This window comes from Lepeophtheirus salmonis, chromosome 8 (assembly GCF_016086655.4).
Source record: "Lepeophtheirus salmonis chromosome 8, UVic_Lsal_1.4, whole genome shotgun sequence".
Classification (NCBI taxonomy): Eukaryota; Metazoa; Arthropoda; class Copepoda; order Siphonostomatoida; family Caligidae; genus Lepeophtheirus; species Lepeophtheirus salmonis.
The window spans coordinates 7,874,523-7,894,188 of NC_052138.2; the positions used below are offsets into that span (position 1 = coordinate 7,874,523).

At 32.1% G+C, this 19,666-nt stretch overlaps 1 protein-coding gene across 1 annotated transcript; it reads left to right on the forward strand.

Annotated features, from left to right (window-relative positions):
• Positions 1 to 18,246: 18,246 nt before the first annotated feature.
• LOC121123058 (uncharacterized) lies at positions 18,247 to 19,001 on the forward strand. The gene is made up of 2 exons (XM_040718140.2): positions 18,247 to 18,271; positions 18,327 to 19,001. Exons 1-2 carry the CDS (start codon positions 18,266 to 18,268, stop codon positions 18,930 to 18,932), a joined length of 612 nt encoding a protein of 203 aa, XP_040574074.1. The 5' UTR covers positions 18,247 to 18,265; the 3' UTR covers positions 18,933 to 19,001.
• Positions 19,002 to 19,666: the final 665 nt, after the last annotated feature.

Sequence of the window (19,666 nt, forward strand, 5' to 3'; positions counted from 1 at the left end):
AAGGCCAACTGGGTCAAGAGATAGGAGAAGTGGTTGACTTAGTTAAAGAATAATCGTTGGGTTGGACACAATCCTTCCCAGACTGTCTCTTCTCGACTCTGCTATAGTCGAAAAAAAGACACTTTGCTACCCTTCACTGCAATTTGGATGACCTTAAGACCTCGTCGAGCCGTAGTGGAAGCCAATATCCGAGGTATTTTTCAAGAAATGCTGCAGCACCTTTAGGCCCAGGTTGGATGCCATGGTAGTAGTCAAGAGAAATCATTCTTAAAAATTTAAAGATATATTAATAAAGAAGTATGTGATGAAGTCTTAGTGTTGTAATCCTTTAGAGTTGTAGAAAATATGACTTTAGACTAGCACGATACTTTTTATAGTTGGAGCTTAAACAGTGTTTTTTTAATTTTCCAAAGCTATTATCTTTTTTATTTATCCTTGAAGAGAGAACATTGCTTATAAAAGACGGAGAATGACGTACAGAATATGTTAAGGAGCTGTAAATGTAAGTCCCCGTTGGACAACGGGTAATTCTGGCCATTGTCTATGTAAGGAAAGGAGAGGAATTTGTGTTTATTTCCTTCATCTTCTAATTAATTAAAACTAATTTAATGAATTCTATTACAGCTGAGCTTTTATTTTTCAAAACATTCTTCAAATATTCAGGATCAAAATGTTCAATTTTGCTTGTTTTTTTTTTCTATATCGAAAGGTCATATTTTCGACAGTTGAAACAAAAATAAACAAGCTTCGTTTTTATCCCATGCCTATAAGTGAAAATATCGAAGCAACAACGAAAAGGCAACATGTGTGCAATCTTCTGCACGCCAGTGTAAGTACCGAGAAGACTGAAGAGCCCCTCGGCATCTCCATCTGGACTTTCAACGACATCAAGAACTCCAGTCTAGTCCCATACACCTAAAAAGAACCAGATGTTATTTAGCTCTTCTCCAGCCCTAACCTACACTCCCTGGACTTTGCATTTTGAGGGGAATTACAGAATAATTTTTGCCACTCCTCTAATTCAAATATGTTTCTGTTCAAGACTGCCATGGGCACGCCTTCATTGTCAAGAGCTATCAATCTGTTTACATGCAAGTCGAAGTTTTTTTGTCATACACTTTTAGTACCCTAGCGTACAACAGAATATTGTCTTAGATAACTAAGTTTTGACAAAAATTGACTTTGTGGTTAATGACTTGCTTTAAAATCTTGGCGCACATATCCATTTATGATAAATATATACCAAGATATAACAGATATACCATTTATAGAGAGTGAACCCCAATTCTAAAGTTATCCATGGATCCATCCAATATTTACATTTATTATATTTTTTTAATAGCATTTTGTATACCCTTAAGACATTTACTTCCTGCTATTTACATACAATGCATGTATCGATATATAGCAATTACAAATGGATATTATTAAAAACATGCATATTTATATTTCATGAGCAATCCTTCTGAAAATTAAAAGTTCAAGAACAAGCCTTTTGACTATTTATTTATTTATAGTTTATATCATTCAAAATTCCATAAAGGATTGTATTCTTGCCAATTAGAGAACTTGTTTTCTTTAATTAATTCAATCTTACTTATTTTCAACTTGGAAATGCTAATGTAGTCGTATTTACTATCTATATTAATAAAGCAAAGCTTGTCTGTCTGTATGAATATATGACAACGACTCACTGGATCCATAGTCTACTCTTATAGTGCTTCATGATGTATATTTAGATCTAATAAATAATAATGTGGTCTTATGAATGAAATATTGCAGGCGTGTGCATATAGCATCGAATGTGTACATAGGGCGCACTATATATAGAGCATCCTTAGTTGAATTATATAAATATTTTTAATATAAGTAATGTATAGTGGTGTTAATGGAATATTGTAGGCGTGTGCATGGGTAACAAGAGCAATAGTTAAGTATGTTTTTGATTATCTTATGTATTTTACAATTCAAGTGTATTTTCAAAATATATTTAGATTTGAACTAAATATTAACCCTGTTATGTTAAAATGAATTTTGTTTGTTTAATTAGTAAGCTCTCTATTGCCCTGATATATAGGTATATTATGGCCAAAATATACCTTCTCCCATATAACTTAACGAGCTCAATTCAAGAGCTCAGAACTATCCAGACAAACGTAAGGGATTCTTGAAAAGAAAGGGCTGCTCCTAATAAGTGTCGTAATAATTTCTAATGGGGGGGAGGAGGTTGAGTCAACATGAAATATCCTTAGACGGAAGGAGTGTGTAAAGATGAAATATACAGGTTGGTCTTTTAACGGAACTTATTGAAAAGAGCTGATGATAAAGTATGCGCGGGCGGTATTTCAAAGTTCTGTTGTAACTCAAAAACTTATTATTAATGAGGTTAGGAATCCCACATTCTGCTCCAAAATTAATATACGATCCTCACCGAATTGTTCACCGTTGAATAGCAAAAAGGTATCTGAATGGACTGGCAAGGTTTATTTGAGAGGAATTATGTATGAACTCTGTCAAGTAGGAATAAGAGGAACTTTGTTTGTCGCCAATTTAGTGTACTCCTCGACAAGGTTGAAGTGCTCGAAAGTAAAGCTAAAGTGGCTTCGTCTAAATTTGCTATCACCTAAGAGAAAAATTGATTATAAAAACTTCAAGGGAAGTTGAAGCCCGAAAAAATAAGTGCAAAGTTACATTTTTGCTATCATATATATATGAAGGCTAAACTTTCCGGAGCGAAACTTCCCCGGGCAAATTTTACGGTCACCCTATTATTCATGGAATATTTAACTATTGCATTATCCTCATCCCAAGTACTCTTCACTTAAAATTATTCACCTCCTTTTTTGGCTGCAACTTGTACAATTTGCTTATACAAGTAATAACTTGTATAGAATCACAATTTATATATAGTATATATAAATAATGGATTTAAGTAAGTAATAAAGTAGATGATGCACTTTTAGATTTGTTACCAGGAAATACTCATTTATATGGCATGATGACATATTTATATAAATACCAATCTCATATTTGTTTACGTCAAATGAATTATAATTTACAATTCCTCATAATAATCATCCATACATATATTATGTAGAAAAGTGAGTAACTCTCTTACATCATTCATTGTCGTTTGCAAATTCCTGAGGAATGACATTAAAAATTTGCAAATATGTGTTATAGATTGCACGGGAATGACAATGCAGGTTTGAGTGTTATCTTTTATAGTAAATTTCTTGCACACATTAATATAGAAAGGGCCCAAAATATCTGCACTGCGAAAAAGATTTTTTATTATGTTTTGAAACGTAATTTTGTATTCAACCACTTATCAGAAAAAAAAATAAAACCATATTCTGTAACCATTATAAATTCTGGTTTATTTTATTCAATACATCCAGCCTGATATAGTTTCTATGGTAGGCCATAAGCTCGAGCAGGCCTTCGCCACTTGGTTTCTCAGCAAATCCTGGAATTCCGACCTGATCCAACTGATAAGTTCGTCTTTGTTGTTGCAGGGGTTTGGGTCGTTTTATCATTTATTGTGCCTCATACAAACAACTCCAATGGATTAGAGATCCAGAAAGTTTGTAGGCCAAACTTTCGGTGAGATGAAGTAGTCAAAATTGTCTAAGAGTCCTTTGAAACTTTTTTTTCCCTAGTTGTGGCAGGGTGTAATGTATTAGTCTTTTCTTCCCCCTTGTTCTTTTCTCTTATTTTCTTGTATATATATATATATATGTAAAGTACATTCTTTTACCTCGTTTTAAGTATAAATAGTTTTGTATTTTATGTATTTATCAGAGTAGGTTTTTGTATTTATAAGAATGCAGATGTTTTATAAATAACCGTTGTGTTATTCATCCACGCCTTTCCTTCTCCTCACTTCTCTCGGTCGTCCTGGATCTCTCCACCTTTAAATAGTTTGTGTCTCCTCAACCTCGTCAAGACACAACACAGGGAGACAAGTCCTTCCATATATAAGCTTTCTAATCTTCCGAATGAACGTCTTAATGAGTCCATAGTTGGAACAATTGTTACGTTGTCATTCCTGGTCCAGATTCAAAGGAGGGGTCCGTTACTTTTCCAAATATTTGGGAGAAATAATTCGAGAATTGATTTAATTTTTTTCTAACTGGTGCAAGTTTGAACAAGCTATATATAAAAAGAAATAGAGCTGCCTAATGTTTGCCAATGAGAGAGTACCAACGTGGTAACATAGATAGCTTGTGAATCCTAGAGAAAGAACAAGTAATTACTTTCCTCATTGATGACAGAAAGACTGGTTTTAGAGTGAGGTAGGTCTGATCTTAAAACATATGTAAGGGTTTTCTTTTTAAACATATTGCATATTTTAAAAAGTGCAAAATATTTTTGGATCTCGCCCACTCCTCACCTTGTATTCACAATCATATCAACCAAGTTTGGTTTTAAAAGCACTTTACCAAGCGTATCAAGCGAAGACATATCTAGGAAAAAATTACTTCGACATCTATCCTAAGTTATACTCCGTATATGACAAGGATTTTACATTTATAACATAACTATTAATGTTAATCATGTTTATTTTATATATACTCAAATTTTTTAGATTTTCAAGAAAATTTATGTGGCAATTTATAAGGAAATGCATATTTCATGTCTTATTTTCAATATTTTTATAGGCTCAAAAATAAAAGTTTGTACTACAATAAGTCGAAATATATATTTGATTAAGGTTTTTGTTAACATTATCAAGGTGAAATTAGTTATTTTTCTAAAAAAATAATTTTTTATTAAATACAATGAAATCAAATTAAGTTTGTGAAAACATTAGTTTTGCACTACTTCAAATAATCTGTCATAAGCATGTTTCATGTTTTCCCTACAAAAATTTAAAGAAAATATAGTAATGGGGGAGAGACTGTACGTGTACAGTACATAGCACGAACTGATTTTAAGCCTCCTGCAATATATCACAAGGAAAGGGTTACATAGCGTTGCTCGGGTGCACTACATGGGTGTAGTGGGAAACGGGGAAGGAGGGACATGTCCTGCAATTATAATCTGTAACTTTAATTCGCTCCCTCCGTATTTACTACTTTTATGAAACTACATGCATTATATATCCAGAACGTAATTGCATCTGTTTAAAACTCCTATCTACTACCTATGGATCAGATCATGAAACTCTAGAGACCTGGAATAATCAAACAGACTATTTGTTCACACATCACTTATTTCCGAATATTATTTCAAATGTTTTACTTACAGCCATCCTCGTACTTATTTGTGACCAAATTATCAGACAATGTGTGCAGCAGGAAAAGTTTTAGTTGGGACATGTTTTCCTATGATCATCCGTAACCTCAATTCGTCAACTCTATATTGACTACATTTATAAAACGACATACAATATATATCCTGAACGCCATTTCCTCTGTTTAAAAAGCCAGTCAGTACCCACGGATCAGATCATGGAATTCTAGAGACTTTGAATAATAATGCAAAGTTTTTATTCCTACATGAAGAGGGGAAAATACTAAATGTCATTTTTTACTCCATTCTTCCAGAGTAGAAATAAAGAAAAACAAGCTAAACTGCATACATAATTATTCAAAATGCTAGAATTCCTTAGATCCGAAAAACTTTTGAGGATATAAAAAAGTAGGTAGGAGAGAGTGGGGCTAGTTGGCCCACTTTTTTTATATGGGGATATTGAGATGATAGGTTTTTTTTTGTTTATGTTTTGTTTCTTTGAAAAGTTCACAATAATATAATACTTTTTATAACTTACTTAACCGTTCTATTTTCAACTATCATATTATGAAGAGAATAATTTTTCTTTTATATTATAATATGATACACACACATTTTAATGACACATCTCTCGTCATGGCTTTGGATATTACTCTTAAACTGTGGATGATTCTTTCTGGTTAAAACTCTTATCACTTAAATTAAATTACAGATGTATCAAAGTCTCCTAATAAGGAAAAACGTGAGGCTGCAAAATTCTTTAAGGAAGGGATAACTACCCCACAAAAAATCCAAAATAAATGATCCTGAAACTTTAAATTCTTTGAGGCTGTATAAGAATTAGTGAATTAGTCAATGGTGAACTGTGAATGTTAAAAAATTATTCCTGAAACCTTGAAATTGCTCTGACCTTGAGTCAGGTAATATGCATATACATTATGCATGACAAAAAAGTACTATAAAGCTGTTTGAGGTGGTTCTGTGGGTAGCACAAATGCTTTGGCGGGCTGAAGTTTATTCAACCCTAATTCAGTGAAATAAATATGGTGCTCGACTCTGATATAAGGAGATTTCAAAAAAATTATACCTTTTACTAGACTGAATTTTTTTTTAGTTTAATGAAGGGTTTTTTAGAAATGTTACTTCTATATATTTTCTAAACAAAGTCATTTATCTAAATAAAGTTATCTAATCTTTTATCGAAAGGCCCTTCATTAATATTTTTATAGTCCAGCCGACATCCCATTTTTTCTGACATTTATTGGTGGGGTCACTCCCATAGAGTATCAGAGCCCTGAAGGATTTCCCCAACCTAAGGATTGAAGTACTGAACAAACACGAAATATTTATTTAATGTTTCTTAAAACTGCAGTTGCTAAAAAAAACACCATAAAATAAAAACGATAACAAAATATGTTTATGTCAATGAATGCAGGGTACTTAATGCATGGCTAAATTGATGCATAAATAAAATAAAACAGCAAGTGTGTATAAGTATGTATTAGTGTGTAATTTTCATTACAGAATGTAATTGTTTTAACAAAATGCTTAATATGTAGCGCATCCATTTCCTATCTATAAGATATGATAGAGACAGGGGTATTGCTAAAGTAGTAAAATCAAAAATGATATTCAAAATAGCTGCATGTTATTGTTATATTGGTTCTGATGGTTCGTAAAAAAACGAGAATGATCATGGTAATATTGACAACTTGTATAATGTTTTGTACTAGAGCATCTTATCTGTAATGAAGTTTCTTATTTTAGCTGTGGGGAGCTCTGGGGGGAGGGGAATAAACAAAATCTTACTCCTCATATGGCAAGGACATATAAGCTGAATTCTGCGCTTATATACAACAATAATTTAAACTTATGATCCCTCCACTTTACTTTCTGTCTTTCATGAGCACATGCACTAGTGATTATTTTATACATTGATTTTCCCTTCTCAAGAATGATAATAATGATAAAAGCTTGAGAAAATGAAGTATTATGTTTTGGGTGTTACTACAAAAGTAATTTTACTCATTCTACGTCATATTTTATACAAAACCACAGGGTTGTAACTTAATTAATATAAATACATACTCAGATCCAAAAACCTATGTATCTTCCAAATCGTCATGTTTTTCCTTTTGCCCCAGCTTGATGATGATTGATGACTCCACGCCCTATCCAAAAAATCAAATATTGACAGCTAATATGATGTCTCTCAAAAATCAAGGCTACCATATTTCTTATATATTTTTCCATGTGTTGTTTCCACAAGAAATTTAAATGCATTGCAATAATAAATAAATCCGTTAGGGGCTTAATTAATAAATATATTTGTTCCTTTAATTGAAGGTGTCCATCCTAATACGAGTAATAAGCCCAGATGAATAGTCACTTGAAACCAAATTTACTGATCAACAACTTTTTTTTGATTCATTATTTTCTATATGTTTTCATTTGTCAATGTTATTACGAATATATATATTATATGATTACGATCCTTAAAGGACTCTGTGCTTCAGGCGTATCAAATATATATGTATAAACATATAAAACAATAATATCAAACATCGTATTATACCATTATAAAACATTATATGTCGTTCTTTTTTCCCATTCATTGCCAAATCTAATAACCATAAATATACTGTTAATATTGCAAAATAAAAAAAAGCAACACAAATCAAATAAGTAATACATCTGTTGTTTTATGATATCGATCATTACTTTACTCTCAAACTAAGAATCAAATCAAATAATATATTTATATATATGGACATATTTAGGCATATACAAAATATTTAGTTGATCAGATCGATAAACAAAAAGTTCTTCTGGGAAAAAACCCTGGAGAATATTGCCATTCAAAATATTTCCAGTCACTTACTAACACAATCAGAATTCCTAGGCCCAAAACTTGTTTTTGTGTAACGGCAGGACCACCAAGCAGTTTAAAAACCACTACCACCACTTCACAAAGCATTTAAATCCCTCCAAGTACTTCAAAATTTACCTTGGGCTGATTAAGGCTATGGCAAAGACACCAACCAAGTTAAAAACCACTGTCATGACTTCACAAAATATTCAGGTTCTCTCAAATAATTCAAAATATACCGTGTGCCTGTGGGTTTAAAGTTTACGGCAAAGACATCAAGCTGGCTAAAAACTATGGGCAACTTCATTTTGAAGTATTTGGAAGAAGTCTAAATGCATTACAAAATGATGGTAGTAGGTTTTTAAATGCTTGGTGCCTTTGCTGTAGTCTTAAACGACCCATGGGCTCGGGGTTGATTTTGTATTATTTGCAGGGGGGGCTTCTAAATGCCTTGTGAACAGGCGGGGGTGGTTTTAAAACCTGCTTGGTGGCTCTGTCATTGCACAAAGCAAGTTTTAAGTGGAATTATTCAATTTTCTAATTCAATGCAAGAAATTTTCCCAACGGTAATTTTCTTCAGTGAAACTTTCTAACAACATCCAATATGGAATGGTTCTTATTACAAAAATTTGATATTGCAGCTATTATTTTATATAATACACGCTTGCTCATCAAAACTGACGAGTACTAGTTAGATTCCAAAAGTTCGCAAAAGTCATGAATAATTCATAACTAATTTTAAATGAATAAGCATAATATTAGGGACAAATTTTATTCTAACAAAGAACGACCATTGAATACATTCTATAGTTATAAACATTGCATATTTTGATTAAACCACAAATATATAATAACGACATATAAACTTCCTTAATTCAGATAAACAAATAACTTGCAAATATCTCTAAAGCAAAATGTCCTTCAATATGAACATCTCAATATGAAATAAATTTTAAAAGAAAAAAATAGTACCTGAACGGAATTTTTATAAATGAAAAGATGAACGAACAAAGTGTGAGCGGGTTCAAACCTAGTTTTATCACATGTTTCCATAAGGTCACCTAGTTTTTCTTACACAATATGCAATATTAGATTATTAAAAATTAGTAAATAATAGATGCAATTTCCCACACTATAACACAAATTATGCATTAATATTAATTAATGAAAAATAAATATCACATTTTGATATTAAATATACAAAATAATAAATATCAAATTTTAATAAAAAAATACAAAATAGTAATTTAATGAAGAACATATTCGGTACTATTTCTTAATATATTCCAAAACTGATACTACATAATGACAAGGTATAAGATGCTATTCATCGTTTTCAGAGATGCATATAGTCGAAAAAAGCTCATAAAGGTTTTTGAATGCCCCTTGATGACTGGACAACAAATTCAAGGGTTGGAAATGTTCTGATCCTGAATTATACAGGAGAAGTTAATATGCTTAAGATCAAGTATACGGAGAATAAATTAGTTTCTCCACACAGATTTAAGGTAGATTGACAATATTTTTTTTTCTAAAAAGAATAAATATTGATCAACTATTGGTAGTACACAGCATTGCCCAGAATTAATTAGGCGTTGACTAACATGCACACTTTGCTAAAATTAGTTACAAGATACCTCACAAACAAATCCTTGAGTTACTCTACGTTTTTCATGAGCACAACCACACGTAACTACTCACTCAATACTTTGACGTTCCTTCTCCAAGCATAAAATAATAATAATAACAGATTGAAAAAAAAATTTAATATGATATGATTAGCAACGGAAAACTTTAGTTCGCTGCGAGACCTCGATTAAGTATCATATATATTTTAAATTTTATGTCAAGTAATTCCCTTTAATATGAGTTGAAATAAAAGCCTCCCAGATTTTAAACAGTGCTCCCTGTATACTATACTTATTTTTGCCGTAAACTGTATTACTATATGATATAAATCAAGGAGCACTGTCTACGGTGCACCCACTAAGCTATTTTTAGACATTCATACATTATTTTTATCGCTAGTTGGATTTTGAGATGAATAAATGTTAACGTTTAAAGACTTTTTCACGACAATTAGTAAGATGTTTTGCAAAAGAGAAGATGTTTCACTTAATTCAGTCAAACTATATCGACTCATTGGATAATTAAATGGTGCTTATCTCATGCTCATATTATGAAATGCCCTATTATACTTAATGGGACATCCTTTTAGATTGAAGGAAGCATAAGTTGATGTTATTAATACATAAGTGTGAAATTTTGTATTATTTAACTAAAGCAATATTAACGACATTACTATGTCCTTGCGTTGCAATGTTAATCTTGTTAGCGCAACCATTGATAGGCAAGATAGTTCTAGAATCTAGACCTTTAAAAAATATAAAACGATCTTTTCAAAAACCCCTACGACGTAGATAAAATATAAATAATTTATCCAACACTTCTAATTGACTAAAATATGGAAAATGCTCCATTATTCTTTGTTCCCCCATAATTTTCTTATCCAATAAATATTAAGGGATTTCCATAAATGAGTAGCAGTATTCTTTTCTTTGTTGAGGCTTAAGAAAGTAGCCGTTCATTTTTTGACCTTTGAAGGCACCCAAGTAAGGAAAGAGTGACGTGTAGAAGATGAATTAAAATAGCTTTTTATAAAATATATTTTTCTGATATACTTTTTTTAAGTTTCTTTATTTTTAATTATACATGCTGGTATATTTTTACCAAATTTTAAAGTTTGACCCAACAGAAAACTGGATATTTCAATCGGACAGGATTTAAAAAGAAAACATGTCCAGCAAAAGAGGACTGTTAGTCAATGGATATCCTACAGTAAGAAAGAACCGACAAGAATATCAATAAGAGAGCAAGACTACCAGCTTGAATTTGTATAGGTTAAAAATTGGCTACTTACACTATGTTAATATTTAGAGTCTTTTCATTGATATGGATATGATTTTTGTGGAGGAAAAATATCAGAGTTACATAAAATATGAGCCAGTGTTTTAAAAAATAAAACAAAAAATGAGCGTGTTAATTGTGATAAATTAAAGACTGGGATTGGAAATTTTTCTTTGAAGTATTTTGCCTCAATACATTTTTCCTTTTACCATTTTGCCTTATAACATTTTGTCTAACAACCATTTTACCTCAAAGATATTTGGCCTTAATTTATATATATAAATTAAGTTTATAAATCGGTATTTTTATTTTTGGTTGAAATCAAAATATACAATTTATATTTTTTCTATAATATGCATTATATGTTTGTATTCTGTGAAAATCATGATAAAACTGTCGGTCTCATATGCCAAAAAACAATAACACAGACCTCTTTCCCGTGTTGTTAATGGGATTAGGATCAACTAGGACCCCGACATACATACTTGTTCTTCCTAACGACTAAGGAATTGCCATGACAGGTACCCGTCGACAATATTTTTTTTTTTTTTTTTGGTGTGATATGCGGCTAATTCTGAGTATTTTTGTCATACTTGTTTGTAAAATTGCAAACTCTCGATTGCTTGTGGAGAATAAAGCCAATGTTGTCTTATAAGTTAGCAAAAATCAACTTATGGCAGCTGCAGAGATTTTTTGGAATGATATCTCACCAAAAGTTTTAAGTTCCATAAAGGGGTTGAAGGCTGTAGTCTGTGCTAAAAGGTTACATATTGAGTTTAATATTTTTAATAGAAACCTTTCCATTGGACAATAAGTGGTTTTTAATTTACTTTTTGTCGATATACTTCCGTATCATGTACAAAACAAAGCTATGAACCAAGTGGGTAAACGATGATCATAAGAATAATGTTTATTCAAATATATTTGGCTACGAAATTACTTTCTTGTCAGCTAAGGGTGTTGAGAGTGCCATGAATAACAAAATATGCAACCTTAATGGATTCATCCCTTTAATTGAATACACTAAGGGAGTTCTGTCAAGGAAGGAAAAGTTGCACTGATATTATACGTCCTTACCTTTATTGTATCCTGCAACATTTCCTCCAAAAAGAAACAGAAAAACGCTAGTTATCAGGTGGTAGTTAGGCAAATTAGTCAATCATACCAACTGATATTTATATCGGGGGTACTCCCAGACTGTCACTGCAATTTTAAGACGTCCATTATTACGAACGGTAATTTTGCCTGAGGACATTTCCCCTTAAAGCCATTTTTCCTCAAGGATATTTCTCCTTAATATTTAAATAAATCAAGTTAATATGTCCTTGTTGTCTATTTTTGGTAGAAATTTATAACCCCTTTGAATAATTAAAATCAAAAAATTTGATATCCATTACTATTAAATGTTTGTTATCTGTTGGTATAATGATAAAATTATGGCCTTGTGTCATATTATCTTGTTCGTCAATCAATGAGTATTTTCTAGTATTTATAATACATATCTAATCATAATTACTAACAGGGAAGTGAACAGCAATTCTTTGTTCCGAATTGTTCCGGTGTTTATTTATCTTATTATGCTAATTTTATTAACTATTTTGTCTCTGGTCCGAATTCATCACATAATGAAATTTTGTGGATGGTTTCATCATTTTTCCATCAGAAAATAATCATATAATGCGTTGTATACCAATACAGGTTTGTGCGTCTAAAACTGAAAACTCCTATAAATTTTACGACTTGAGGGCTTGACGAGGGATTCTCTTGTAGACCTTAAGGCCAAGATCTTTCTTAACTCCATGGTCCGGTCCATATGGTTTCATCATTTTTCCTGAAAATAATCATATAATGCTGACGTTGAACGTTGAAATTAGAGAGGCCACTGACGCCAAGTTACCCTGCCTCTCTTGTGGAGAGGCCCTCGACAGACTTTTCAAGGCAGCAACCATTTCGTCCGACCTTCAAAGCCTTGACTTAGATCCTGTGGTCGCTTCAGGAGTACCTTTAACTGTAAACGGTGGTGTGGCTGCAGTTAAAAACATTGGCAATTTCAGAGGGAGTTTTTCCTAGCGCAGAAAGTTCCAAAATTTCGACTCGACGTCTCTCCATATTATGGACTGTTGTTTCACTGTTGCTATTTATATTTAGCTCGAGTTTTGTTTATAACTAGTCAAGACCCTTGCCTCAAAGAATAAACCGGGTTCAACTCAATAAAATCACGAATATGTGCATGGCGTAAGATTTAAAGGAGTGTTCAGTTTTAGACGCGCACACTTGTATAAATTACATATTTTGACAAAAAAAATGATAAAAGAACACTCATTTAAACCCAAAATAAATAATAACGACAATTAAATCTCAATTATTTATATATTAAGCGGATATATGCACCTATAATGTGAAATGGTTTTAGGCAAAATATTCCGAGGCGCGTTAGTTTAAGGCAAAATTATTTGGCACCTTTCATCCAAAGTATGTAAATGAGTGAGTATAAGTTTTTTTTCATGTGATTGTTATTTTAAGTTTTGTTGTCTCTTTTTTCATTAAATTATCCTTAGGTCACCCTATGAAAGCCTATTTTTCTTCTCCTTTGAAAAGAGAGGAACATACATAAATGGTAAAAAATATTATTTTGTGAGCTATGGGTTTAATACATCTATTGCATAAATACATATTTAAATAATTGCAAATCAAAAGATGATTTCCTTTCACGATTTGTAGACGTATTTTTTGCATAGATATTTTATTTTTTTTGAATAGAACGTTTTAAATAAAGACACTTTACAATGAATTTAATTGTTGTACAGGAAGGTTTCATGTATTTCCATCTTTTGGAGTGTGATGATTGGTGTCAATTGAAAAGTTTTATTCGAATAGGGTATGTCTTGCCTCATATGTGCTCTACAGGGTGGGGGAAAATAAACTTAAATCACTTTGATGCTAATTTAAGCCATCTGACAACCTTTTTTTCAGTTTGGCTACTGCATACAAATGGAACACAATACTTTTTCTTTCTTCTCCCGAGTTTTTTCGGATAGCTTAAAAAAATAAATTCATAAGATAAAAACCCCGGATAATCACTTATAATCATTTTCAAGAGCATATTTGGAAATTTTCTAAGCTTGAGAAAGGCCTGGTTCTTCTTAATTTCCAGTTGTTAACCTTCTGGACTATTACTTGTGGAACAATGTGCATGACTCCCTCATGCCAGAAACCTGGGAGGCATGGGAGGTACTGTCCATGGAGGAACTTGCTTCATCTTGCTCCTAATTTCGGATGCTTTCGAGTCTGTCATTTCAGCAGTGAGAAAATACTTTGAATAGTAGATATTTTACCCTCAATTTACCAACTTTCAATTCAATTATGTAAATATATTTTAAAATTATGGCTGTGAAACCATTCATAGGTTGTTTTTTTAAAGTTTTTTCCCTGTATGTGTATACTTATAACGATCATAAAATCAATCATATATTAGACATGACGATTAAGAAATGTGTAAACACATTGAAATGTATGTAGTTATTAATAAAATTGATTAGTTTCCGATCCTAGAATGTAGGTAATCTATAGAAACAATCGATGATATTATTTCTTTAGCTAACGAAGTTGAATGGGTAATATGTTTTTGCCCTGTTTGTTTGTTAGTCACGAGGATTACAATAAAAGTTAGAGATCGATTTTGATCAAATTTGGTAAGAAGGTTATATATAGTCACAGTAAGAGTTTATGAAATTTTGAGAGGTCAAGGAAATACAAAATGGGAAAATGCATAATCTACCATAACTTTGGAACAAATTGATATACTGGGTGGTCCATGAAAATGTAATCATTAATATTTCAATAATTATTAAAGGTAGAGATATTGAAATAATTTCATATTTCGATATGTTCAAACATCAGCAATTAGTTACAAAACAAAACAAACTGGAGCTATCAAATCAATATATACATCAGAGAATAATACTAATGAATTAATACGACTACAATGTTATTTCTTATTTCAAAATATGTTTAAAACATTCATCTGAGGTACAATATCCAGTACATCTGTTCACTTGTTTTCATCTACTCCAACATTTATACAAACCAAAAGACAAACCTTGTTTTATTAATATAGATATAGTTGTTTCATTTTAAAATATATCTCTGAATCGAAATTATACTCGAAAAACCTTCTTTTTTTTTTTTAAATTGACTGTAAATTTTAATGACCATTTTCTTGTTCTATGGCTTAAATATCAATAATAATCATTAAAAAATTCAATTATCTTTATAAGTACTAGATTAAATAACTAATTATACCTGAACCGTTTGGTATGTAGAATTAAGCAGATTTTTTTTTTCTAAAAAATCTAAAAATCACATGGATATTTTTACAGCATATAAAATCTGGCATATAATGTTAAAGTTGTAGAGTTTGGTACTCACCCTATTATTTTTCTAATGATTAACTGCCTCTTATGGTGGTTTTTGGGATCAAGAAAAAATACTCAATACAGGAATTTGGGTTGTACGGGGATTTTTTTAATACTAAAGCCAGTAAATGGTAAAAATTATTTTTCATATTACACTTTTTACTAACTTTCCTTTGTTTTCATGATGAATTATTAAAAATAATAAGTTCCCTTGAAACAACTGATCCAGCACTAAAGAGACAGAGCCAGTGATTAAGCCTGCTGATAAAGTACCAAGGATTGTCATCACGGATTTTGAGGAATACACTGAGTCATCAAAGGAGCATCTGAACAACCCAATCTACTAGAAAAAGATTAATGTGAAAGAACTGAAAATCACTAAGTCAAGGATCTCGCAAGGCTTAAAGGGAATTGGAGTCACAGATTGCATTTCCAAAGAAGATATCAAAGCTTTCGATCCAAAAGAAAATAATCTAGGCAGATTGTACCTTCTTCATATGGTTAACAAAGCAGTAAAGACAAAAGTTCCCCTTCAAGACTAGTCATTATTGGGAAAAACCCTATCACTGAGACCATGGGTATGCTTCTAGATCACTCTACAACTTATCTAGTAAAGGATATCTCAGGCTATATCAATGATACTCCAATCTTCTCAAGGGACTTGGAAGAAAGCAACAAAGATGAACTATTTCCCAACAATGCCCTCCCTGTGTCACTGGCCTTTATTCCAACATACCCCCATGAAAAGGAAATGAAATGCTTTGAAGGAACCTTGAAAACAAAAACGTCAAATCAATTCACGTACAGCAGTTCTCATCTACAACATATTTGAGTTCAATTAGGAGTTGTTCATTCAACTACAAGGGACTGTTATGGTAACAAGGGTGGCACTCACCTATGCCAATATCTTCATAGCTCATAGAAAAACGTATTAAAGGAGTAACCGATCTTATTCTTGTAATGCCTCTCATAATCTACAAGAGATTCATTGATGACATCTTCTTGATATGGATTTGTACAGGGGAAGAATTCAAGACCTTCATGCATAACTTCAACCTCCAATAAAATGTACTTGTTCATATGACTTCCAGAATAAATCCACAACTTTTCTTGACACTACTGTCTCTATATAATAATGCAAGTTGATGAATGACCTGTACAGGAAACAATGTGACAAAGTTCCTTACCGGCGTCCTTCTTCCTCACATCCCGTTCCTGTCACTAACAATATCCCTTAGAGTCTGGCCCTCAGATTTGTAAGGATATGCAGTGACTCTGAACAAGGGAAACAAAGAATGCAAGAACTGAAGGAGATGTCGATGAGTAGAAGTTACTCTCGAAGAATTGTTGAAGATAGTCTGAGTAGCCCATGGCCATACCAAGCGCAGAAACACTCAAACCCAGTGTCAAAGTGGAGTGTAATCGAGTTGTATTTCCCATGACATGTGACTGTGAGACAACTAGAGTAATATATTGCATTACTTGCTCAAACCCCAAATGCGGAGTCCAATATGTAGGACAAACAGGAAGAAAATGAAAAGAAAGATTACATCATTAGAGGAGAAGAAGTTACTGGATTAAATTTCACCGGTGCCACAAGATGAATTATATCGAAGTACAAATAATTGAAAAAGTAGCCGCTACAGAAGTAATGAGATTGACCAGATAGGGAGAATGGATTCGGAAATTCAACACAAAGAGAACAGTACAAATAGGAAGTCCTTTGCGTTCCTTTATAAAAGATTAAATGTTTAACTGGCGGATTGTGTATTTCTTTAATGTGTAATTTTTATAATCAGTTATGATTGAAATTTATTCCAAGAAATACATTTTGTATTCAGAAAAAATTAGTTTTTTTTTCTCCTAAGTGCAACTAAGAGAATTGTTGGTTGTCTTACTCCAAAATTAATTTCCAAAATAATGTATGCCCGACAAGATACTTCTAAAATAATTGTCAAATTTAATCTTAGTCGGGCATTTATTACTTATTTATATAAATCTTGTTATTTTAATACTGTAAAATTTTATTTATTGCAGGTTTGTATAACATGTCATAACCAAAAGTTTTAAGTCCCGGTATCAAATCAAATACATACAGGACACTCCACCTATGCAAAATTATATGTACACTTCTATTTGATGAATATATTGGCATACAATAAACTTACTCATCAACAACTACAAAATTTATTGTTTACCTCAATATATAGTTTTTATAATTTATTATCACAACATAAAAAAATACAATATAGGGGGACTTCCTGCATTTATAAGAAACGAGAGGCTTAAACGATAAAAAATAAATTGGATTGCTCTATATTAAAACATTACAAGGCTAAGGTATTTTTTGGTTTTTTTGGTTATCGATTGACATTTCTTATAATATAAACATTTGTTCGAAAAACATACCTACATAAATTTTATTTAGATTAAACTGAATTTTGGAGGATTGCTCAAAAAGTTACTGAGTCTTATATCTAATCATTTATTCAATACTCTGCAGTAACCTGAAAAATATTCAAAAAAAAAATTTCATATTGGAAATAGGAAATTGCATAAAAAATGAGTTGACCCTTTTTTATAAGTATAAATTCACTCTCTTCTCTTTTAAATGAGTGATAGAGAACATTAAATAAAAAGAGAAATAAAAACCCTTAAGAAACGGAAGAAATGCATTTTGATTTCATACTTCCGTCCTGATACATCTAATAATTATCAACGCCCATACAAAAAATAAAAGTGTGACCGTTTGTCACATTATCTTTCCTATAAAAATCTTGGAATCTCTCACTGAAGCATTAATTCCACTTCAGTAACCACAACAATCACAAACAATATGAAGGTAAACTCAAACTTCATACTTCATTTCATTGACGATTAAATATTCTTGTATTCAGATCTTTTTAGGATTACTTGCTCTGTTGGCTGTTGCTCTTGCAGATCATTCACCAGCTCAAATATATTCTCCTCCACCAACCTACAAACCCGCCCCTGCTCCAGTCTATCCCGACACTCCTCCAAGATATAAATACCGATATGCTGCCAAGGATGACTACGAGGGGCTCTACTTCAACGCTGATGAATCTCGTGATGGATACGCCACCAATGGAGTCTACAGTGTCCTTCTACCTGATGGGCGTGTCAAAACTGTGACTTACAACGTAGCTGATGCTTACTCTGGATTCGTTGCTGATGTGACTTACTCCAAGCCTCCTCCAGATTACAAGCCAGCTCCACCTTCCCTATCTTATAAGCCTTCTCCAAGTCCATCCTATAAGCCTGCCCCACCTTCACCAGCCTACAAACCAGCTCCTCCTCCCCCATCTTACAAGCCTGTCCTACTTCCAGTTCATAAGCCTGCCCCTCCCCCAGTTTACAAGCCTGCACCCTCTCCAGTCTATACGCCTTCACCCATTCCATCTTATAAGCCCACCCCATCTCCTATTTACTACAAGCCCCTACCAACCCCTGCATACAAACCTGCTCCTGCCTATAGTGCTTAAGTACCAATCTGTTATGTTTTTGATATATTAATATATTTATTGTTGCAAATATACTAATTTAACTCAAAATTTGTTATATGATTTATTCTGAAAGATATTTTTTTTTACAAAAAATAGAAAAAAATAAACTAGCTCATATATTAGGGGTAGTGAAAAAACCTAAATTTATGAGCATACAGCTGCACTTTGTAATCATTTTTTGTGCAAGTGTAATAACTGCCTTTGACCATTGATTCTGCCTTTTATTCATCGACCATTTACTAACTATTGTGGCTACATTGATTAAAATAGAACTTCAATAAATTGTTCTGGGGGAGGGGGGGGGGTATACCAATTTGGTTTGACTTATTGTTCGACATGCCAAAATTTGTCACAACAATCTTCCTGTTGTTTGAACTAATTTGTTTACAAATCATTTGTTATAATTAAAAGTAACAACACCTAAAAAAATTGATATACAAAACGAGACGTTTTAAGGTGCAGAATCAATTATTCACTCTTTTAATGTATTATAATATATAGCAATTTAACATATAATAAGATTTATTGCTTGACCTAACAAACATGCCCTTACTTTTGTCAAGGAGGATAAAAAAAATTCCTTAAGAATTTCCGATTACGAGGATAGAGAGTGGAACTACGCAGAAACCATGGTTAAGTTTTTCTCACAATGGTAATGTAAGCTGTATTCAACCTAAAGTGTTTAGTAAGTCCATATATGATTATGAGGATAG